The 24984-nt window shown below is 47.1% G+C and overlaps 1 protein-coding gene across 1 annotated transcript; it reads right to left on the bottom strand.

Moving 5' to 3' along the window:
- Positions 1-12201: 12201 nt before the first annotated feature.
- LOC138492043 (peptidyl-prolyl cis-trans isomerase-like) lies at positions 12202-18535 on the bottom strand. Its single transcript, XM_069618970.1, has 5 exons — positions 18349-18535; positions 16339-16369; positions 16144-16232; positions 12753-12925; positions 12202-12523 (listed from the first exon to the last, which is right to left on the bottom strand). Exons 1-5 carry the CDS (start codon positions 18418-18420, stop codon positions 12391-12393), a joined length of 498 nt encoding a protein of 165 aa, XP_069475071.1. The 5' UTR covers positions 18421-18535; the 3' UTR covers positions 12202-12390.
- Positions 18536-24984: the final 6449 nt, after the last annotated feature.

The following is a 24984-nucleotide window of genomic DNA, read 5'->3' as shown; positions in this document are numbered from 1 at the left end:
TCAAAGAGGGAGGTGGGAGGCATAGGTAACAGAGGGGCATGAAAGTGAGGCTAGGGAAGGAATGCTGGGTGGACTGAGGCAGGGCTGGAGAGGCATATAGCGTCGAGTGTGAGGGGTGGTCCTGCCAAGTCCCTGTCTCTGTACTTTGTGTGTTTGGGTGCTAGAGGTGTGTGCAAGATGGTGGGGTAGTCTGCGGGGAAAATGAGACTCAGGCGATAGTTCGGGAAAGGACATGAAATGCCATACTGAGGGAAGGGAAAGAAGTGGTCAGGGGTGGTTTTGTGGTGGTGATCAGAGGGGTCGAGAGGGTATGTGGTGAGGGGGACATGTTTCACAAGGGAGGTGTGGATGGGGCAAGAAGAGTGGATGTTAAGTCGAGCATGTTGGTAGGGGCCGGGTTGGGAGTGGTGGAATTGGGCTTTCACTGTCGCAGCACCTCCCTGGGATTCCTGTGGTCCGCTTCCCACTCCTTGAGCAGGTTAGCATGATAGACTTGTGTTTTCTGACATCTATCGGGTTGGGATATATGACAATGCATTACTTACCGTAAAAGCATTTCTGATGGTTGTATCTGCTTAGATTCACATGCTGTGCATAGGTCCGACATCCAGTGGTCACTGCGGAGTATTGCATTTTGTTTTTCGTAGTCGAAAAGGGACGTCGACAGGGCGTGTCTGAAATACTATCCCTATAGTGACGTGTGTTGTACCCACAATCCCTCACGCGTCGAGGACCCTCTGTTTGTATTTTTCTGCCCTGAGGGAGCCTTCTAGACGTGAGTGAGTACAGAAAAGAGATATAAAAGGAAGTCTATGTTCCTTCCATCCGAGCAGGGAGGAAGGGTGGGCGCATGTGAATTTAAGCAGATACAATCATCAGAAATGCTTTTACGGTAAGTAATGCATTGTCTTCTGATGCTTGTTAATCTGCTTAGAATCACATGCTGTGCATAGACTAGCGAGCAGTCCCCGGAGTTGGCGGTGGGTTATGAGAAGGAACAGTAGAGAAAAGATGTCTTAGTACTACCTGACCCACCTGGGAGTCAGATCTCGAGTGTGCATCTAGACAGTAGTGTTTTGTAAAGGTGTGCACAGAACTCCAGTTAGCCGCTTTGCAGATGGACTCAAGGGGAACATTTGCAATGAATGCTATGGACGCCCCCATGCCGCGAGTAGAGTGTGCTCTAGGCTTAAAGGGCAGTTCTCTCTTAGCAAGAGTATAGCAGAGACTGATGCATTGAACAATCCATCTAGAAATAGTGGACTTTGAAACTGCATCCCCTTCTCTTCCTGCTGCCACCGAGACGAAGAACTGATTAGTCTTCCTCAGTGGTCTGGTTCTTTCCATGTAGAACATGACCGCTCTGTGCACATCTAGTGTGTGCAGAGTTTTTTCTCCCAAGTTGGAAGGATTTTGAAAGAAAGTTGGCAGTTCTATAGACTGGTTTACGTGAAATTTCGATATGAACTTCGGAGCAAACCTTGGGTGCGTTTTGAACTGTACCGAAGGGGTCTAGAACAGAAAGAGCCTGTAGTTCACTTGCCCTCCTGATGGAGGTGATAGCTATTAAAAAAGCAGTCTTAAGAGTGAGGTCTTTAAGAGATGCTTTGTGCATGGGTTCGAAAGGTGAGCCCATGAGTCTGGTAAGTACCACGTTAAGGTCCCATCCGGGAGCTGGGTCAGCTATCGGGGGGTGTATTCTCTTTATTCCCTCCATGAAGGCCTTTATAACAGGGATTTTCCACCATGACACCTTGAGTTGGGAAGTGGTGTATGCAGAAAGTGCCACTAGGTGACTTTAATGGAATTGAACACTAGACCTGAATCCAACAAGTGGGTCAGGTATAGAACAATATGTGTGGGAGAGCAGTCAATTGGGTTGATGCCTTCCCCTCTGCACCAGATGACAAATCGCCTCCACTTGCTAGAGAAGCAGTGGCGAGTGTTAGGTTTTCTGGCTTCCCTGAGAATGTCCATACATCTCTGCGGGAGCAGTAGATGTCCGAATTCTATGATCTCAGGAGCCAAGCTGCTAAATTCATGTTCTGGGGGCATGGATGCAGAGTCCTGCCCTTGTCTTGTGACAGCATGTTGTACGGGCAGGGGAGTTTCACTGGGGGAGATAGAGACATCTCCATCAAGTGAGCGAACCATGGCTGTCGGGCCCACATTGGGGCCACCAGTATCATGGTTACTTGTTCCTGGTGCATCTTGTGCACCACCTTGTTGAGAAGGGGAGTCGGGGGAAAAGCGTAAACAAATTTCCCTGACCATTGCATCGACAGACCGTTCCCCTTGGATTGGTTCTGGGGGTACCTGGAGGCGTAACTTAGGCATTGTGAGTTCTCCAGGGTTGCGAATAGGTCTATTTCTGGGAATCCCCATTGTGTGAAGACGTCCTCTTCGTGCAGTCGCCATTCGTACTCTTCGGGCAGGGGGAAATCTCTGCTGAGTTTGTCTGCCAGCAGATTGAGTTCCCCTGGTACATGTTCTGACAGTAGGAACATGTTTTGTTTGAGAGCACACTTCCATATATTTTGGGCCAGTTTGGACAGTCCTGGAGAGTGGGTGCCCCCCTGCTTGTTGATGTAGTACATGGCTGTGGTGCTGTCTGTAAGGACCAACACAGTTTTGCCTTGTAGGTGTTGCTGGAAGGCTTTTAGCGCCTTGAACACAGCTAGTAGCTCCAGTAGATTTATGTGTTTGGATGCTACGTTCGGAGTCCACACTCCGTGAGCAGTCTGATGGGATAGGTGAGCCCCCCATCCTGTTAGGGATGCGTCTGTGGTTAGAGTGGCTTCCGCCGCGGGTGTGGCAAAGGGTTTCCCTTTTTACAGGTTTTCCTTTGTCCACCATCGTAGCGAGAGAACCAAGGCCTGCGAGACCACCACTGGATCGTCCCATAATCCGCTGGCCTGACACCACTGGCTGTTGAGCCACTCTTGCATAGGGCGCATGCGCAGGCGCGCGTGAGGTACCAAATAAATACACAACGCCATCATGCCTAGCAAGCGCATTGCTTTGCGTACCGTCACCTCTCGACCGGTCACATATTGAGGGATCTGAAACAGCATGTTTTGGACCCTCTCGTTGGAGGGGAAGACGAGGCCGTCCTTTGTTTGAATTAGAGCCCCTAGGAATTGTTTGATTTGGCTGGGGTCTAGGCTGGACTTCTTTTCGTTGATGGAGAAGCCCAACTGGAACAAAAGGTCTACAGTCTTTTGGGTATTGGAGAAGCATGTTTCGTAAGAATCCCCCGTTATGAGAAAGTCGTCGAGGTAAGGGTAAACTGGGATGGACAACCTGCGCAGGTGGGCCGCTGCCACTACCTTCGTGAATACCCTTGGTGTTGATGCTATGCCGAAGGGTAGCACTCTGAACTGGTAGTGTTTGCCCTCTATCATAAACCTGAGGTATCTTGTGCACGCTGGCAACATTAAAATATGAAAGTATGCATCTTTCATGTACAATGTTGTCATGTAATCTCCCTGTGATAGCAGTGGGATCACTTCCTGTAAGGTCACCATACGAAACTTCTGGGGTTTGATAAACTTGTTCGCTGGGCACAGATCTAATACAGGGCGCATGGTTAGATCCTTTTTGGGTACAAGGAAGTACACTGAATAAATACCTTCCGTTACCTGAGATAGAGGCACGACCTCTATGGCTCCTTTTTCCAGCAGTAGTTGTACTTCTTGGAGAAGGATGGCAAGGTGTTCCGGTGTCATGTGTCGTCCCCTCGGGGGTATGTATGTTGGGGAACTGTTGAATTCGATGCAGTATCCGTGGGCTACGGTGGAAAGTACCCAGCGGTCTGACGTTATTCCCTCCCATGCTGGAAGAAAGGATGTTATCCGGCCCCCGACCGGTGTTGCAGGGGAGGGGATGCGAATCTTCGCGTCACTTGGTGTTGTTAGGGGCTTGGACCCCCGACCTCTCCCTTTGCCCCTGCGCTGGCCTCTTTGGCTGTACTGCCCACTAATGGTCTGGTAACTGGTGGCAGGGTACTGTTGCTGCTGATTCTGCTGTTGGCGTTGGCCACGAAAAAAGCGTTTGTTGCCATAGCCGCGTCCGATAGTGGGCTTAGAGATCTGGTCAAGAGTTTTGATAGTATCAAACTCTTTTTTAGCCATTTCCAGAGCCTCATCCACCGCTTTCCCGAAGAGGTTGGAGTCTTCAACAGGTTTATTTATTAAAGACGCCTGTGTCTCCGGTTTGAACCCTGAGTTGCGCAGCCATACATGGCGTTTTAGGAGTATTCCCTGAACCAGGGAACGTCCCGCTGTCTCAGCAGCATCCAGAGTTCTTTACAATACTCTGGTTGACCTGGGTTCCTTCGCCAATAGTTGATAGCAGGCGTGTACGTAGTGGTTCCGGCGCTTCTTCTGCGTCCTTGCGCAGTTTGGCCCACTGCGCGTCCGCGTAGCTAGCTAGCAAAGAATTGTTGTTCGCAATTCTTGCCGTAAAGGCAGCCGAGGATGTGACTCTTTTAGCAAGGGCATATAACCTCTTGCCCTCCTTGTCAGGTGGTGCCTCACTGGTGGACAGCGGCACCCCTGCCCTCTTCCTTGTATTAGTTACTACAAGGGAATCCGGAATGGAATGTCCCCTGATGTACAGCGGGTCTGAGGGTGAAGGAGTGAAAAGTTTTTCAATCCTTGGATTAACTCCTCTGATTAGTGCGGGTGTGGATAGCGAAGGGATGATTCTTCTCTTCACTGAAGCGAGGAGGGGAATGGTCTGGCTGACTGGGGGTGTCTCCTTAATTACTCTTTCCACAAAGTCTATTTCCGGAGAGATCTCCCCAGTGTCCAGTTCGAAATGTGCTGCTGCTCTGCGCAACAGGGCATTGAATGTGGGCTGATTGTCAATGGGAGACGTGTTTCTAACAGGTGAATTGTCAGGAGGATTTAGGTTCAGGACATCAGTGTCCGAATATACTGATGGGGATTGCCAGGGATGAGAAGGTCCTTCTTCTGGATTTTCTCCGAAGTCTTCTCCTACCATGTCCGGGCTGTCTTCCAGACCTTCCTCTTGGTTCTGTCCTTCATTGTCCACAAAATCATCCTCCTCTTCTAAGTATTGTTCCTCACCAGTGAGGTCATACACATTATGGAAGTCTAAGGCTGTGTCCTGCCTCGGGTATTTGGCCCTGGGGTCCTCCTGAGGCCCTTCTCTTGTTCTCCTGGGAGTGGGAGGGTTCTGGGTGTTCATAAACCTCTCCATGCAGAGATGGAGCCTTTCCATGGTTTCATGGGGTACCCCTGAGCGGTCTAGCAGGGGAAAATTAGTGTTATCTTGCTGAAAACGGCTTGACCTCTCCCACAACGTCGAGGAGTGTGTCCCGTCGCCTTCCGGTGTGCTGGGGGTCCCCCCCCACCCCCCCGACTGAAGGGGGTAGTCCCTTTTTTTCTTCGGGCTTTTTCGGCGTGTCTTTCGACCTTTGCGTAGCGCTCGACGTCTTTCGGCGTACGCTTCTGGGCGTTGGCTACAACGATCCTCGCCAAGCTCTCTGTGACTAGTTTGTCAGCGGAGGGCTGTGGTTTCGACGTTACGGTATTGAACGTTCTACGGCGGCGTGTGCTCTCTGCTGGTGCACGCCGGCGCCCTTATTTGCCGAAAGCCCAGCTGCTGGTCGCGGCTGAGAGGGGCTTCGAACCCGAACGGTCCAAGGAGGCCGCTGGTGTAACCTGCGTCTCCTGGGCGCTGATGCTTTCTTTGTCTTCGACGAAGAAGAGCTATGGGTTGTGTGTTTATGTGTTGTATCGTGTGCGTCAGTGTCGCCGGGGTGTTCATCCCCATAAGCAGGGCGTGAGCCGAGCCCGTCGGGGCCGGGGACAGACAACGAAGAGCACGAGCGCTCTTTAGAGGGGTGTACGACTTCCGTAGCGGAGGTCGTGTTATCACATTCCTCGTCACTGTCGGTGGTAGCAGCGGCAGGTGAAGACCCGGCCGCCCACCTCTTGACCCTACGGTCTTTTAGAGTCTTTGGCTTTAGAAGCCGACAAGTCGAGCAACCCTCCTCTGTGATCGAGGGGCAAGCAGCGGTTGCACAGTGAATGCTTGTCCTTCCAAGTAAACTTGCCCTTACAAAGTGGGCAAAACCTAAAGGGTGTCCTCTCCATAGCCGAGGCAATAAACCGTGATAACTACCCCAAGGGAAAGGAAGGGGAAAAGGAAAGGCATTCTCGGAAAAAGAATCAGATGTCCCACGACCCCACTCTCCCTACTGTATTTGGCCTGCGAGGCCAGGCCACGTGTTTGGCAACGCCGAAGGATCTCCTCGGCTCGTCCCCTTCGTCGAAGATCTTGCTCGGCGGAGACAGCTTCACAACTGTGTCGAGGGAGGGATAGATAGGAAAAACGACCAGAAGTTGAGGAGATGGAATCTTCAATGTCTCTCGAGGAGCTCCGCGTAAAGGCGACCAGTAGCTGGCTGGAAAAAAACAATCTGAGGGACCTCGACGCGTGAGGGATTGTGGGTACAAAACACGTCACTATAGGGATAGTATTTCAGACACGCCCTGTCGACGTCCCTTTTCGACTACGAAAAACAAATGCAATACTCCGTGACCACTGGATGTCGGACCTATGCACAGCATGTGATTCTAAGCAGATTAACAAGCAACAGAAATATATATATTTCAACTGGCCTTTCTTTTTTAGGACCATAGGGACCATGCCACTTCAAAATCATCTTTTGATGTTGGAAGGAGAACATAGACTGACTGTCCTACTGAGAAGGACTCGGGTACAGCGTGTTTATTATAAACAGCTAGCTGTTCATGGGCTTGTCCCAGCTGTTTCCTTTACAATTTCTGTTACCACTGCCATGTGTTTTCAATTTGTGTGGTGTGGGAAATTTGTAAAATTGCCTCCTCTCTCTCTTCCCAGGTTTCCCTCCTATAGAGGGACTCAAACGTGGAATATCCCAGGGGTGCTTTTGGGGTCTTCTGGACTGCGAACAGGGCCCAGGGTATCATTATAGCCCTATTTTTTCCATCGGTTTCCACCAACTTCAGAAACATTCTTTTTAATGTCTGATTAAACGTTCTACCAAATCATCTGTCTGGGGATGGTAGACTGACATTAGTAGAGTTTTTTTTTTATATTAAGCAACTCTGACTTCATGCATTAGACCCAGGGACCGTATTCTCCAGCCCTGAAATCTCTCAACTGGCTCCCGGTGGCTGCAAGGATCAAATTCAATAATCTGCATTGTCCACAAGGCTTTCTGGGGCTGAGGGCCACACTACATTTAACACTCTTCATAAATACCTTCCTTCCTGAGCTCTTCGCTCAGCACCCTCCAACTCTAAGGGTCAGACGCTTCCCCAGGCAGAATGTGGGGGGTAGATCTCTCTTCTCTGAAGGTGCCCCCCTCTGGAATGGACTCCATGCCCCTCTCAAACTTGAGCCGGACCACCCAAAGTTCCGGATGCAGCTCAAAACTTTCCTCTTCTCTGCGTTTTCTCTCCCTCCCCTGCTGACCTACCCGTCTGCCGCACCAACTGGTTGCTTGGCTACCCTCAGCTTCTCACTGGGTACCAGGCTCTCAGTCACCTCTGCACTGCCTCCAGGCCTTCCAAACACTCATGGGTTTGTAACTGTTAACTCTACAGTCCCTTGCCTACTAGCACTTACCCAGAGCCACGCTGCCTTGTGCTGCACTTGTTCAGAGCATTGCTACCCTGTTTTCCCTGTCCCTTTCCACTTCTCCCTTTCCCCCTTGCATTTCTCATTCTCACACTTGCACTATCTGAATGACAAGGCCTAGTAAGATAGTTATGCTTGTCCTCCCTCTGTCTTCCCTCCCTCGTCTTATCATGCCTAGACACACGTGTACAGGCGCGTTATAAATGACATATCATAAGTGGGACATTAAAGTAGTGCCTTGATCCATATGGATTTCCTTTGGAAATCCTAACCTGGATAAGAAAGGTAACAGATGTTTTAGCATCAGCTGTGTGGGGTTCTTGCACAAGGGAAAGGCTTCTGGATATTGAGTGGCATAATCGATAATGAATAAAATAAAGCGATTGCCCAATTTCAAAGTTTCTAGGGGGGCCACTATGTCCATTGCTATTCTCGAGAATAGAACATCTATGATAGGTAATGGTTGCAATAGGGCTATCAAGACCCGAGTTGCAGTGGTCTTCTGACAGATCAAAACAAACTTTCAAATCAGCAATAACTACTGGTCAGTAGAACTTGGCTATCAGACTCTGGGTTTTCCACACACCTTTATGAGCCGCCGTCAGAAGTGAATGGGCCAGCTCTAAAATGATTTTCCTATGGTTTTGAGGACTACTAGTTTAGTTCGGTACAATCCAGCTTTTGGTATATCCCCACGATATAACAATCATTTTTTTTTTATGAAAAATGAATGATTTGCTTGGACGAGTCAGACCTCAGTGGTTACTATACTAAACGTCTGTGTGGACCAAATCATTCCTCTGGGCAAAGGCTAGATTGGGTAATGATGCAACCTCTAATACCTCTTCTTGCCGAGTCTCCACTATGGGGAGATCTGACGCTCCAGCCACTTGCACCTCCCTCAAACACACATACCGTTATGTGCTAGCCACAGGGGTTGTTTCAGTGAAGCTGATGTGTGGTTGGTTTCTGATCAAAGTAAACTAAAGGAGGAAAAGGACAAAGGTTCCCCCCTTCTCCTGCTGAAGAGTACAAAAGTCCCGAGACCCCCATGCTCCTGTGGGAGAGGGCTCACTAGTCACGGATATGCCTACTGTGGTGGCACAGTAGGCAATTATCCCAAGGGTGCCTACTGGTGTAGAATAGGAATCCGATATGGAAGACAGTATCTTCAGACATCAGATGCCTGCCTGAGCTGAGCGAGTCCCCAACTGGAGGACTAAGCAAGACTGACTTTTCAGATGCAGACTGCCACACAAGTTCGGATACGCAGCACGGGATCAGGGTGAGGCACCTGGGTTGTTGAAGGTGTTATGGGAGAATGGCCTATACAGCAAGCTAAAGAATTCTGTGGAAGGGGGTCTGCCAGAGATTGTATTCCCCAATGTATTTGGCTCACATGCCGTTGAATGTGTGCCATCATGCTTCGCAAGCTCACTTGCTACCCTCAAGCAGCCATTGTGCTGGGATACTCTTGTGTGGGGTTCTTGGCAGAGGCTTCATATCTGCATATATGAAGACACGGAGTTACTTAAAAGTTCTATACAGCCATTGGTCCCTCAATGGGCGTGTGCAGAGATGGAGATTCAAATTTGAGTTCAGCTGATTTATGTGCCTATCAGAAAATAAATGTGCTGTAGGTGAGTATCAAAAGAACAGTTGAATACTTGAAAATGCAATAAATTAGGTGAGATTGCATGATGTAAAAGGGAGAGCGTTCCAAAAGTGTTCGTCTCCTGTGGTAAACTTGTGTTGTAGGGACCGTAAGCAACACAAGTTGAAGACAAAAGTGTCCTGCAAGGCATATAAAGGGGTGGGTAGCTTTACCGGTGTTATGTTTGGCATGCAGAGGAAGTGGAACTGCAGTTAGAGACAAACTACTGCATTTGAAGACAACCAAATTGGTATTCTGGTTTACCAAGCTACAATGAATTAGCACATTACAATGAGCTAAGAGCACTAGTAAACATGGCCAGGTGAAAAGTGTGCTAGATGGCTTGAAAGAGCAGTGGGATATCCTCCTGCCATGCCTGCTGCTCACCTACAAAGGGGTGCCACAGGACAGCATGGTTCAATCCCGATGAACGAGTCCAAGTGTGCAGGGAAACCCCAAAGTCCTTCCCACAACATAGTTTAGTGTGTACTTGGGTTATCAAAAATGGCCCAGTATTTCAGCCTTGATGAAATTACCTACCCTCCACCCGCACGAGTGTCCAAGTCGCCCCCCCACCACCACCCCCGCACAGCCAGGGGCCAGGCTAGAGTAAAAACATACCACTGTGCATCAGAAAACATAAGATAGCAACCCCTGCAGTAGATGGCCACTCTTCTGCCCAGAAGGGGTTAACAATGTCACATTTTATGGATGGTCAACTGCTCGCCCCATTCAGTAACCCTATGTGTAAATGTACCGTGTACAGAATGCATTTCTATAGATGCATCACACTTCATGTTCAAACACTGACACTTCTGATTAATGCTTCTTAGACTCGTACTACGTAAATCTCTCAAATATGAGAAAGTAATGAACAGCTAGTCACTAAACATGCAAAAAGTAATTGGGCAAATATGTGGACCGCTTTAAACAGTGTATTATGATAAACCATTCACATGTTAATTTGACCATGGCTAGAACCATGAAGGCGGATCATCGCACTGCATATTGAAAGATCCACGAAATCGATATCAAAGCAGAGGCATGGGATACAAATGTGGCCATGTTAGCCAGAAATTCAAGCGTATATCGTGCACCATTGTAAAATGAGCGAGAAGACAAAAAAAAAAAAAACTAGCAGGACAGGCGCAGAAAGCCAAAGCTAGTTTGACCAAGATAAGTAGGAGCAAACAGGGACAACTAAAATCAAATATGGCACATGGGTGGTTTTGCCAAGGGACAGAAGTTTACCGGAGGGTAGTGTATTTGGTGGATTTAGAGGCGGCCTCTTTAGTGGACAGGCAGAGCACCATGGGAGGAATCATTTGCCTCGGGATACCATTACACAGGCGCATATGTGGGGGGGGGGGGGGGCATTCGGCTCCCGGGTACCAGTTCATACGCCCACTGAGCGCAGACATGTCCAGATTAAGAGGAACCCCGAGTAGGTTTAATAGGTGATTACACTTACCAATACAGAAGCAACTAAATCTTGCAAAATGGAAGGTTAAGTTCCCCCTTTCAACAAACATTCTGGACAAAAGGTATTCTCTGGCGCTGTCACGTCATTCCCATACGTGGATTTTCCAGCTCTTTTTTGTACTGTACTGATACCAGTAAACCTATTGGGCAGCAATGTTCAGTAAACCGAATACAACCATCTTATTCACAGAACATGCTATAGTATGCTCAAATCAAGAACTACACGTGTGAGCATAAGCGGGATGCATTCTACATAGCAACGGTAGCTAGGGTGGGTTCCTGGGATTCGAGATCGAGCATTATATACTTACTAAATGATCTGAATGCATGTTTGTTCCCTGCAGCCCGATTCTCAGCACTTTACTGCTTTTACGCAAAAACAACTTGTGGTACATTGATGCCCCACATTGCAGAAAATGTGAACGATAGCCCGAGTGAGTATGAGGTTTAGACAGTAACGAAATCTGCTAAAACTTGCTTAGTTTGGAAAGTGTGTTGATACAGATATGGCCATTTACCTTTTAAACGAAGTTTGGATAATGTTGGTCATTTGAAGTCGATATGGGAACCAAAACGTCCCCATCCATCTCTGCTTGGAAGTAATGCCCACTCCACAACCACCTACCAACACAGCTTCCCTCAAAAACGTTGTGCCATTTTGTAAATTGTCCCCCATGAACTCAGGCCAGTAGGCTCAAGCATCTATGCCTTGCCCTAATCATTTAAAACCCTCAACTATAACTGGCTTGCTTTTCAAACAGTTTAGTGGGTACGCAAGATACACACAATGCTGGAAATGTTGCCAAATATCAAATCGTGCATGCAAGCAGTGCTTTAGGCAGGCATGCACCCCAACATTGTTGGTATAGAAAGCAAACTCGGGACCAAATACTGCATACGTATGTGTGCTAGCATTTGAGGGTCCAAAACGGCAATCAGTCGACAGACCTACTTTGGCCCTTCAAATGTGAAAGGCAGCTGCTTGACGAAGTTGCTGTTGGTTTGACAAAAACGGGTTCTGTTCACAGATCTGTTTCAGTGGCCTATGTCAAGAGTACACCCGATCGCCATTGTACACCCGCAGAACAATGAACTACATAAATCGCAGCCATGTTCAATTACCATTTGTTGGCAACTTAGCTTGCATACACCCAATCGCTGCGCGTGTTGGTTTTCAAAGTTGCCCAAAGCCCAAACACAAAAAAGTGCAACTGGCTACTGAAATGTAAGCCTGGCATTCAATTGTGTGCACCCAACGCTGATTATATGTAATCTACAAGCATGAACAAGCTCGCCCCGATGAGCATCATAGCAATTTGACTTTCTACTAGCAGCGAGTGGTGCAACAACCCTCTGCAGACTCCCACCTAGCACCACAGCAAACGGGACACCAAATATACAAGTCAAACTGTCAAGCCGGTGGTTCAATCTTTATTCAAAGACAATTTAGTCTACATGAACATTGGAAAAGTGGCAAGGGAGGGAAGCCAGAGTAATCCAACAAATGCAGCAGAGCACAAGGACTGAAGACTACACTCAGTGGGTGGAGCCTTTCCACCAGCTACAAAAGGAATGATTGTGATTTAAGACAAAAGTAACTAACACTGCCCACAATTAGCGATGACTAATTTTTTGCTGGTCTTTCCAGAGCTTGAGCCACAGGCTTCCATCTTGTTTACGACATCCATGCCATCGACAACACTGCCAAATACCACATGCTTGCCATCAAGCCTGGAAAGAAAAAGAAAATATCACATTAAGCAGGCAGTGAAGTGGCATGGCTCCAGACACAGGAAATATCCCACCAATCAACTAAGTACCCACTTTGTGTGAAATTTTAGCTTTAAGCCACCACACTATCCAAGTTACACTTTTAGACCAAGGTCAGCCAGGACGACTCAATTTGCTCCCAAAGCTTGCAGTCATAGCTCATTGATATGCAGGTAGGATGGCTGCTTACCATGCTGTCTTTGCAGTACAGATGAAAAACTGGGAGCCATTTGTGTTGGGACCAGCATTTGCCATGGACAAGATTCCTGGGCCAGTGTGCTTCAGTGTGAAGTTTTCATCAGCAAATTTGTTCCCATAGATTGATTTGCCACCAGTTCCATTGTGGTTTGTGAAGTCTCCTCCCTGCACGGAAGACCATTTTACATATGTAAAAAAAATCTGCATCCAAATATGTAAAGCAAAATACAGCAGTATTTACTGGAGCAAAAAGTGAAGTCAATACACAATACCAAATGAAGTTAGGACAGGACTAACTGCACTCAACACTAGCAAGTTCTATGCGTGGTACTGCTGGAAAGCTTGTGCAGATCAGTGGAAAGTGTGCAAATGTTGGTCCAGCCATAAAGCAGAAAATTGTTATACATTAAAACAAGCAAGTGTGGTTCCCATCATTGGTGTTGAACGCACTTAATACGCAAGACCAGTTTCAAAGTGCAAGGATGGGATTCAAATCTAGGTTGACAGGCATGGTGGTGCTCACAAGACATGTCGCCCCCGAGCTATCCCTCCCAGCCAATTCAATGGCTCACCAGATTTGCATGTTGGGTTTGACTACACTCGTCAGATCACAGACGTCACAGCACCACTACCAGTTGCACCTCCTCAGAGGTATTCTTGGTTTGCTCAATTTCTCCCAAAGCTCAATGTCTCCAGAGCCCTTGTTCTCTACTGCAACAGCCTTTTAAATCTACCTGAATTTACTCTGCAACAAATCCAGAGCAGGACTGCGAGACTTGCCTCTTTGCCTCAGCCCCAAGCCCATGGATTGCATCTCTAGCCCTGAAATCTCACCACTGGCTCCGGGTGGCTGCAAGGATCAAGTTCAAGACCCTCTGCATTGTCCACAAGGCTGCCCTGGGCTACGGACCACACTACATGCAACTCTTCCTTAAGAACTTTCCTTCAAGCCCTTCCCCAGACAGAGTGGGGTAGATGTCTCCTCGGCTGGTGCCTCCCTCCAACAGCCTTCCTGGCTCAAACTTGAGCAGGACCACCAACAGTTCCAAAGGAACTCAATACCTTCCTTTTCCCTTCTGCCTGCCCTCTCCCCAGCCGATGTATGGTGCTTTGCCAACTGATTTACCTTGTCACCCGGCCCCTACACAACCAGTAGCCCCTTGCACTGCCTCGGTGCTTACTGCACACTATCTGCAACCCAACAGTCCCCTGCCCCCTTGCACTTACTCAGAACTGGCCACCTCAAGCTTTGCTCCATTGCACTTGCAATCTGAATGACACAAGGCCTAGTAAAATAGTTTGTCCTCCTTTGCCCCCCCACCCCCTTTTGTTGCACCTAGAACTTGTGTTCCATTACACATCAGATGCCGAGAGCAAGAGTTGAGATTTCCTCGAGTCCTTGGAGACAGGTATAAAAACCTTTAAAATGGCGTCTGCAGGTTAATTGAGGGTGGGACTTTGCATCATTACAGGTGAGAAATTTGACACTGCTCTGCAAGGGGGTTACACAATGACAACTCGGACAGTAAGAAAATAAGCCCTCCCACCAAAGAGGTGCATTAGTGCATACTAAGGCCCAGTTTCCTGTTCGTAAGGTAAGCCCCTTCACCCGCGTTGTCTTGTCCCCTGGTGCCCTCCTCCCCCATCTTTGACTTGCGTTGCTTGGGTGTCCCCCCACCTCCATTGACCCTTGTGCCTCTTCCCTTGCCCACCCCTTCCCCATGTCCTCTGCTCCACTCCCCCAGATGCCCCCCCCTCACCCTGTCCTGTGTTCCCCCTGTGGCGATTCCAGCTGCTTCTCAGACCCCCCCCCCCTTTTTAAAATCTTCCTTTGTCCACCCCCGTGTTCTACCCCCCCACCCTTTGCACTCATGTTCTCAATTGCAGGTCATATTCTGAAAGACTTGTCCTGTGTTCCTCTCCCCTTACCACCCCCACTTATCTGAATAGTCAGCAGACTTAGTAAAAATATTTCCTCGTTCTGTTCTTGTCCCCCTTTCCAATCCCCCCGTTTACTTTTTGGCACTACCTCAATTGCCATTAGGTATAGTTTTGTAGCCTCTTGTCTTTCACTCTCCCTCCCCATAGCACTTGCACTATCTGAAATGTCGATTCTGACTGTCAATGACTGAAAGAATGTACCCCCAGCACCCTCTCATTGAAGCGCTTTATGTATAGGCGCTAGAGAAATAAAAACATACCATAAAATAGGTCACAGTATTTAAGGCTTCCATTATTTTCTGGCTGCATTTGGAAAAACGCAACATGTCTGACTGGTTTTCTATACCACTCATCCATCGCAGATTGACAGCATGGAGTGTGTGTATAAAAATAGCATTAAAGTTAATCAAATTAGTGACAGCATACATAGAAAGGCAGCAGTCAAAATAGCAACCATTTGATATGGTAACATTTTTTAGCTGGCATGGTTCCTATGGCTACATGTGCTTTTGCATACTACTGGTTGCAAATTAACTAAAGACCAAAAACCGGAAGCCTTATACAAGTAGTGGCAGCCAGCATTAGTTGCCAAAGGGCCACAGGAACAAATCTCAGGACCGTCGAAATATGATATCAAGCAGCCAAGGAATTGCTTATGGGTGGATCGCTTACCTAGATATGCAAGGCTTATTTGCTTGGTTGCTAGGGCACTGAATTTTATAACGGACTCGTCTACTAATAAGGTAGAAAATTCCTGTCCCCAGCACAAATTAACAACTGCAAAATCCATGGCTACCCTGAAGAGCAGGTGAACGAAGTCAGAAATGGATCGAGGCAGTAAGATGTGCACGGCATTGTAGCACACTCCAGTGTGGATAGGGACAAGTAATATTAGATGGCAATCAGACACCGTGTGCAGAGCAGAGGGACACATTAGATGATTGCTCTGCGTCCTGATTGCTATGTCCTAGACTGGTCTTGTATAGTGGTCACTGACGCGACTGCACTAGAAGCTGCTAGTGTACACTGACTAGAGGTTTTAAAAACAAAAAAAAAAAAAAGCAGTGTACTCACTTTAACCCTTTTCCTTACCCAGGAAAATACGGAGGGGCAAAAGGCACCCCATTACTGAAACATGTAGACAACCGGGGCCTGATTCAGCGTTCTCCTGTGGGAATTGTTCTGTGAATCAGACCAATGATGCCAAGCTTCTCAACTGGCTGCTGTATAGCAGGTGCTACAGATATAGCATTCAGGCATACCAAATATCCTATTAAGCACATTACAAATTTCATGAACAGCTGCACATTTAACACGTTATGGGCGAACGCAGAACCTTCAAACCATTTGATGTAGTGACTGAAAGTGGGTTAAAGCAAGACTGAGAGAGGGGGCGGGTTTAAGGGGCGCTGGAAAGCCCTGGAATTGAAGTACAAGTTTACCTGGCACATGAAGTTATCAATGACCCTGTGGAAGCAGGATCCCTTATAACCAAAGCCTTTTTCCATAGTGCACAGCGCCCTGAAGTTCTCTGGAAGAAAAAAAAAAAGGCACAACGATTAATGGCCCGCCAAAGTACAGTATACAATAGAGGCGAACATGTGTAACCTTTGAAGCCAGAATGGAACCCTACTAACCTGCTGTTTTTGGCACGACATCATCCCTCAGCTGTAAAAAAAATGAGAAAAAAATCGTTACATAAGAGACAATAACCGTTATATACCAGACATTCATGTGCAACGACCATCCAACGTGGGGGGTCTCAAGTACAGATGCGGTCACTCGGTAAACGTTGTACAAGCAACTAATATGAAAGCAGTTAACGGTTCAACGTTAGTCTTCGGGGAATAAGGGGACCCAGTAGCGGCAAGGAAGGGTACAGCAGGATGGTTCTACGACGGATGGCAAAAGAGTGGAGGTAGTAGCTAAATAGAACCAGCATTTCCCAGCAATAGAGAACAGCAAAGGATGAACAAAAGGCATGCCCTTTGAACAGATTTATATGCAGCAAAAAAAATGCAGACGGCGTAGGCGAAACATCTCTATTCTAGTAGGAGAATGCTGAAAAACGTGCCCACGTGCAGAGAAGTGACAGGTAAATGGCACCACAAGTTTAAGGTAAATCGCAGTACAGATGTCCAGTTTACCTTGATAACGAACCCAGAATTCACTACAGGTGGGCGATATGAGATGTTGGTAGTTGTCAGGTGTTAAACACTTTACGTTCTGGCAACTGTGGAAACCAGTCTGTTAACTGCATAACATACATGTGCAGTTGATGCTGTTAGCTTACACACGTGTAAAGGCATAACGACCTCCGGCACCACCAACCACAAAAAGCGATGCATTTGTTTAGGAAAACTGGCACTAGGGTAACATGCACCACGCCCGAACCTTCCAGAAGCGAGCACAGCCCCGCTTACGAATACACACCTCGTGTCATCTCACGGCCATTTTAATGGCACCCCATCTATGATCACTAGGTCGGATGCCCTTTTCGAGAGAAAACGATATGAACTGTTACACATTCCCCAAACTAAACCAGACATAACGAGCTTCGCTTAACTAGGGGCGTTTAGCACTGCAGGCGGCGAGTCAAAGCGGTTTTCGCGGGTCAGGCGAGCCAAACACGGCGTAATTTGAACAGAAAGTGTGCAGTCCGTTTAAGGGAGGCGACAAACGCTGCGGCGGAAAGCTCGCGGCACAGTAACTGTACGAGGCACACCATTTCGAAGCTGTAAGGTGTGGCCGTGTACGCAGAGGCCGGAAACCAGTGTAATGGTCAGTCACCAAAAGACCTTCCAAGCACATTTAACCAATTAACGGCAATCCAAGCAACAGGCACCCAGCCAACAAACACTTCCAAAGGCCACTTAATTCACCAAGCCACAGTAGTTGCGGGGCGCCCGGATTACCTGCAGTGTAGTGCCCGTTCGGAAGTGTGAGATATCTGAAAAGCATGTGGATTCCTATGGTGCAGCTATGATAATTGGGCTGTGGGGGCCCTAGAACAGCAGAAACGTGCTGCTCGCAGAATAGCGCACTGAGCCACACTCCGGCCACTAAAGAAGCAGGGAAAGAAAATGCAGCCTTACAGTTCAGAATCGTTCGGTGGTTTTCCCCTACCACACACGGTGAGCTCACATGAACAGCAAAGCCCCACCAGGGGCCATGTCCGAGGAATACAAAGAACCCTCGATTCAATAGTACACTGGTCCTACAAACCAGCCTCAAGAACATAATTCATCCCGCCACTTGGCACGCCTTGCGGATTCCCTAGTCCTAGCAGGCCGCAGTAACGCATCACACGAAGTACATGCACCACACTAGGCATTGCGGGTAGGTCAGTGCTGTATCAACTAGTCGTAAAGGCTGACGTAATATAACTGATTTGTTTATAGAAAGGGTATCTAATCACGTGATGGGTGTGTGCGGGCATTTATTTTTTTTTAATTATATTATTTTGCACCAGAGAACAGTGTCAAAAAACAAAAACACATAATCGACCTGACCATCTAGCCCTTACGGGAACACAAATGGCGAATATATATTGAGCAAAGCGCGCTTAAACAATGCAGTACGCAAGCCTATCGCCAGCTAATGTCAGCAACTACAGTGCTCGCACCACAGTATTGAAAAAAACTCACCTGCATGACGATGCGGCCTATGGGGGTACCGTCGGCCGTAACATCGAAGAACACTCGGGTATTATTTGCCATTGCGTCTCTTTGTCCGGGCGGATTTGTAAGTGAATAGGCGGCAGACGCTTGAGAACCTATCTAAACGAACGCCCGAAGAGAAAGAACCTCAGAACGGAAGTGATCCTCTTCTAATAGCGTGCCTGTTAGGCCAGAGTACCGCCTTAAAAATCGATTCCCCGCCCTTAGCTGCTCACGCTGCTCCAATAAGAGAAAGAGAAATGGCTGATTGATCGGTTGAATAGCCAATCAGAAGAATAGGGTAGTGGGACTGCACTAAGACGGTGGTGTGGAGAGGCGTGTCCTCTAGTACCAGACCAGTCTCTCGTTAAGTGTCCCATCAACGGGTGAGCTTGCCTGATCCTGTCATGGCAGTGTGCGTAGTGTTTCCCCTCGCATTCTATAGAGGGGCGTGGCTAGTTCATGGACCGACATTTTACAGATGCACTGAGAATCCATGATGTGATGAAACGACATCTAGGCCTAGGGTTGTGTTTTGGTGTTAATGGAAAAAAATGGTATTGTTTTAAATATTTCTGACCACATTATAAAGGTAAGACTCTTGGTGTCACTGTTGGTACTGAAAACTGCCCCCTCAATCTGTGCCGAGAAAAGGTCAATGTAATTCACATAATGTAGCTGAGACCTAATTCTAAACCAGTAAAGGTGAATATAAGTCATGTAATGAATCTGAAACTCAATCTATGCCAGTAAAGTTCTCTTTAATCACACCATGAATTCAGATTTTTTTTTTATTACGAGTGTATAATCACCGCGGTGATTTTTACAAGAGGATGAACGAAAAACAACGGAAAACACTCCCCAGTTCCAACAATTATCTGTCAAACTGTCAACTTCTGTGGCCAGGCCCGTTAAGACGGGGGTACATGTGCGAAGATCTGATCCAAAATTTTTGTGGCTGCAATAGACCAAGATGTTCTCAAGCCTCCTGTTAGGCGCTCCCACCAGAGCTCTTCCTCCCTCAGATAGGAGTTTTTTAAGTGATGAAGAATGTATGGTGATCTAAATTTGTCAGTACCTGGACATAGTAGTAAAAGGTGCCGTAATGTTTCGCTTTGTTCAATGTTATTACAAAAGCGGCAAGTATTTGTTGTTGAAAGGCCCCTTGTGTACAGAATCTCATTTGTAGGTAGCAAATTTAGCCTCGCACGGAGTAGAGTGTTCCTAGTTTTTTTGTCTGGGTGCTTTGTCAGGAAGGGTTGGAGTACATTCAGTTTTCTGTTTGTTGGTGGAAGGTGGCTAGTTAACTTGTACTCAGATGCCTTTTCCAATGTATTTATCCAGTCCAATTCTTCTAGTCGGGTTTTAGTTCTTGTCTGGTTCCCCAGAAGTTCTTCAATCGAGCTGCCGCAGATGTCAAGTTGCTGTAAACACATTTGCTCCCATTTGGACGATAACATGGATTTGCTTGGATTCATCTCTTCATGGACCATCTGGAAAATTGCAGAGGAAGAAGGATCTATTATTTTCCGATATAACATAACTGACGCTCTTTTCACGATTGACTCTAAGGAAGAGAGGGAAAGTTCACGTCTAATCAGAGCAATCGGAGTAGAAGATGGCATGTTCAGTACTGAGCGCCAGAACTGACTCTCCAGTCTGGCCCATATGAAGTGAGGTAAAGATGGCATCGACTCCATAGGTGATGGCCGGGATAACTTTGCCCCTCTAGAATTTAAGTAGTGGCAACAATGAAAAACGTCCGTATTTGTTATCCAGTATTTTTGCTTGCGAGGCTAGAGTTTTCATTTTTTCAGAAAGATGGTGCTGCATCGCTAAGTCATTGGCCGTGGAGTCAATGAGGACTCCAAGATATTTAAATTCAGCCACTTGTTCGATTTTGTTTGTGGCCAGATACCACGAAAATTTTTTCATTTTTGTCTTTTTTTGATTCTTTCCAAATACCATTATCTTCGTTTTCTGTTTGTTTACCTCTAGGTCGTTGGCGGCTGTATATGTGATCAATGCAGATAGCTGCCGTTGTAAACCAATTGGGGTCTGGTCCAGTTGAATGAGGTCGTCTGCATACAGGAGTCTCGGGATCTTCTCTTTACCCAGTTCTGGGGGGAATACTCGTGCACTGGTTAGAGAATCTTTATAGTCCCCAAAATAGGACAGAAAAAGGGCTGGTGCTAGTGGGCAGCCTTGTTTAACCCCTCTGTCTGTTGTTATGGATGTCGAGAGTAGGCCGTTGGTATTCAGTCGTACCTGCATTGATGTGGCAGCGTGCAGGGCCTTGATGGGGTTCAGGATCTCCTGAGGGCAGTCCCAACTGGAAAGTTTTCCCCAGAGCTTCCTTCGGTTGACTAAGTCGAAGGCCTGGGACAGATCTATAAATGCCAAAAACAGGTTCCGATTTTTTTCGCGGGCTTTTGCTTTTAAGAGGCTGAGTATAAAGATGTTTATACTAGTTCCTACTCCTTTTTTAAACCCCGATTGAAGAGGGTCATTACAGGGCGCACTTTTTGCCCACTGATTAAAGTGATCCAACAAAAGGGAACCATAAACTTTCCCTATCACATCTAGGAGGGCCACCGGGCGAAAATTTCTAGGGTCGTCCTTCCTTCCTTTTTTGAATATGGGAATAATGATTCCTGAGGTCCAAGTGGGCGGGATTGAGCGAGAGGTAGTGCATTTGTAGAAAATTATGCTCAGCAGGTTTGCCCATTCTTCTGGCGCGGATTTCAAGTTCTCGTTTGACAGACCGTCAGGCCCTGGAGCCCTTGATTTCTTTAGTTTGAGTATTTTGTCCAGAATTTCAGCTCTGTCCGAAAGGTCGACCCACCGAGCTGTCGTCTGGGGATATAAAGGTCCTGCCTCAGAGTCTGGAGATTTGAAGAGTGATGAGTAGAACCCAGTCCATGCTGGTTCCGATATACTGTTTAGCATCATTGTAGATGCCTCCTTAGCTCGTGGGTTAACCAGACTCCAAAAGTCTCTAGAGTTGGATTTTCCAATTTGTTCTAACATGTTTTCAGAGTCTTGTTGGTGTAGTTTTAAGCGGTGGCCCCGTAGCCAGTTTTTATAGGCTCTTGTTGTCTCCTTCATGTAAGCCCTAGTAGCGGGCGAGTTGTTTCTTGCAGCCATTCTTTTAGCTCTGCGGAGGATGTTTCGCTGTGCCACCAACAGCGAGTCAAAAGTATGTGCATGGTAGGTCTGGGTTGTATTGGGCCCCTTCGATCTTTTTAACGAGGCTCTATAAGGTTCCAAAAATGGTCTGTAGTCCACCTTTGCGGCCTCCTTGCTGCTTCCATACAAACAAGTAATTTCTTGAATGTTGGTCCGTGAGATCCTTACCCGGTTGCCTTTTCCTACCGGTTCTATTCTTTCAGAGTAATGATCTGTATCTGGTTTTATGGAGGCCCATTTAATGGCCAGCAGGTTGTGATCGCTTTGCTGTGACTGGCAAATGTTGAAATCTATCAACCGGGCTAACAGCAAATCAGAGACGAATATGTAGTCTATTGTTGAGCTGGTCAAACCTCTTTTCCATGTTGGTAGAGAGATAGAGTCAAGAAATGTAGTTGCAGAGTTGAAAAGATGTCTGGCCGTCATCAGCTTCTGCCAGGCTAAGCCTTGTTTACAAGGCTTACTCTGTGCGGGGTCTGTGGTGCTATTATTAGCCAATGGGCACTTGATGTTTAAGTCCCCACATATTATAACATCCCATACCCCAAACTCTAAGTAGACTGAGTCCAATGTGGAGGTTACTATATCAAACAGTGAGGTCTGTTGAATCCCTTTATGGTTCCAATAGATCGACATCACCAACAGGGGGGTGCATGTTTGATGTTCTTCCCCAGCCTCCTTTCGTTGCCACGAGATGAGTACCGCGATGACGTATGGGGTCGTCAAGATGGTTTTGGTTATTTCTAAACCCACACCCATCCGGACTGCGATGATTAGGCCTGATGGTGGTCTTCCTTTAGGGCCCGCTAATGCTTCTGAGAAGGCGATCTCGAAACCATCCAATGTTGGTTTGGTTTGTAACCAAACTTCTTGGAGGCATAAGATGTCATAGTCCCCTAAATTGATGTCTCCAGAAGTTGTCAAATGTAAAAACCCTCTTGTGTTCCATGATGCCAGAGTCAGTTGATGTTGGTCTTGGTCAGTGTTTGTAGATTCTGATGGCTATTTCTGTAGGCGTGTGGATAAAGCTTTTGGTAGCCAAGCCCATGAAGACGATTCTAAAGACGGTCTGGTCTGAGTCACTTTTTGGGTCTCTTCTAAGGTTGTGGGAGCCTTTGTGTTAGAAGAGCTACTAGGGGAATTTGCTTTCCCCTGAGGAATAGAGTCGATCGTGTTGGACTTAAGAGTAGCTGGTGGTTTCTTTACGGAATTTTCCTTTGAGTTAGTGGACTGACATTCTTCGTTTGATCTTTTCTCCATTGTCCAATCCTTTGTCTTGTCGTCGTCTGTTCTAGGTGGTCTGGTTAATGTTAACTCAAACCCTTGTTTGAATAGTACTTCCTCTGCTGCTAGTAGTGCTGTAGTCACATCAGCTGATGATGTGTATAGCAGACAATATGCTGTATGGTCCTTGTGGAAAGGTTCCACCGTTGTAAGGTCCTCTGATTTTAAATTTCTTAAAGAGGAGATACTATGTAGCAGTCTCAACACCGTACGTCTATTTAGTACCAGATATTTTTGGTTCCGAGACCGTTGGCGTATTTTGACCGCTGGATTCTTGTTGTGGTGTTTCAAGTCTTGGTGCGACTTCTTCGAATGATGGAATCTACGATCCCCATTCTCATGTTGTTTGTATTCTTGAGGTCCCTTTCTCTTGTGAGAATACGTCAAGTCTTTAGAATTATCCGGTAAATCAGATTTTGTTTGAGTGTGAACTCTTGATCTATACGTCACTTGAGGCCGATGAGGAGGTGAGACCACTTCACAATTTTGTTCAGGACGCTTTTCAGTGAATTTCCTGAATTGATCCCCTTGAGTGTTACGTAGAGATTTGAAGCGCTCATCCAGTGAGCTAAAGCCTGAAAGGTCTCTCGTGACTGACTGATGGTTGTGTGTCATCTTAGTTAGACGAGAGTTTGCCCCTTTCAGTTTGTCCGGGGAGTCGTCAAAGTGTTGACTTATGTCCATCAAGTCCTTTTGCATAAGAAAATCTTCTACTGTTTTTGGTGACTGCGATGTGACTTCTAGATGTGCCTCTATGTCTGACTCATTTGTTGTCACTGGTTTCATCCCTCCCCAGTTTTGGGGCGTCTTTGGTAAGGGATCTTTTTGTTGGAGATCACATTGCGGCATTACTGGAGATGCTTTAAACAAAGGAGCCGTCTTGAGGCATGTGTGCGTTTTGAGAGTCTGTTGCTTTGGTCTCTTGTCCAAATTCCCCTCAAAACGCGGCCCTGGGTTCATTGGTTTGTGGCCTGGGCCTTGGGTGAGTTTCGATCCTAAGTGGTCTTTCTGTGGGAGGATGGCGTCTAAACAAATTACATCGTTTACGCTCAGATTGTTAGATGTCAGATTTGCTCTGATTGGCAGTGTGTTGAGAGAGCCTGACATGGAGGTTGAGCCCGCTTTTGGCCTTGTCCCACAATCAGTGTAGGATACGTCGCTGCACGGAGTGACTGGTGCTATTGTTTGGGTACTTACATCCATCCCTAGGCTATCTTTGTTGGTTTTTCTTAAGCTTGATAGGGCTTCCATGAACTCAACTTGTTGGAGCTGCAAAGCACCAATTGGGTCAGTTTTTCTTTTCTCTAAAGCGTTGATGTAACCTTCTAAGTAAATGAGCTTAGAATTCATCCTCGCAAAGATAGAAGTGTGGTCTTTCAAAGAGTCGTTTATTGCCTCATAGAGTTTGCAAAAAGGTGCTAGAGCGATGGTTACAGCAGACATGATGTACATGAAATCCGCTTTTTTTGACGGAGTCTCCTTAGGGATAGTGTAAGAAGCCTCACTTGATCTTCTATTCGATGCGGAACTCACAGGTGTTGAAGGCGGCCATAGCCGCAGCAGTTCCTTTGGTTTCTGTTGGGAGGTCGTCAGCCTTGGGATGGAGCCCTCTCGGGGGTCCAGCAGGACGTCTTTGATTCCATTTTCCTCATGTGCTTCCCTGGCCGAAGGAGCCACCAAAGGGGTGGGCTTGTATCCCGAGTTGTTTTTCTCAAAAGGGTACTCCGTCGGACTTGGACTGTCAGCTAGCCCCGAACAGATTAGATCCGGTGACACACGTAGAGGTGGTATTGATCTTGTGCTGTCTGACTGGGGTAAGAAATTCTTACTTCTCAGTAGAGGATCAATTAAAGGGTCAGCCTCCGAGACAGTTGGGGCTTCACTGTGAGACTCCTGGACTTCACCACAAGGCTCATTATGCACTAGTGATGGTGGTGGAGTTACCGGTTTCTCTATCCCAGTTTTTTGTAGTTCCAAGAAAGTTGGTGAGCCTGATGGACCAAAGTTAGGAGTATCTATTGGATGCACCTTTGTATGAGTTAATGGAGCCATAAACCCACTGTTGGAGGAATTCTTCTGAGAGCCCGATGATGCAGTGAGTAGAGGTTCTAAGAGGGCTTCCAAAAGATCTGCGTCTGAAATTTCCCCAAG

The sequence above is a fragment of the Ambystoma mexicanum genome, chromosome 10, assembly GCF_040938575.1.
Source record: "Ambystoma mexicanum isolate Mex_15411 chromosome 10, UKY_AmexF1_1, whole genome shotgun sequence".
In the NCBI taxonomy this organism is placed as follows: domain Eukaryota; kingdom Metazoa; phylum Chordata; class Amphibia; order Caudata; family Ambystomatidae; genus Ambystoma; species Ambystoma mexicanum.
This window is presented reverse-complemented; position numbering and strand designations above follow the sequence as displayed.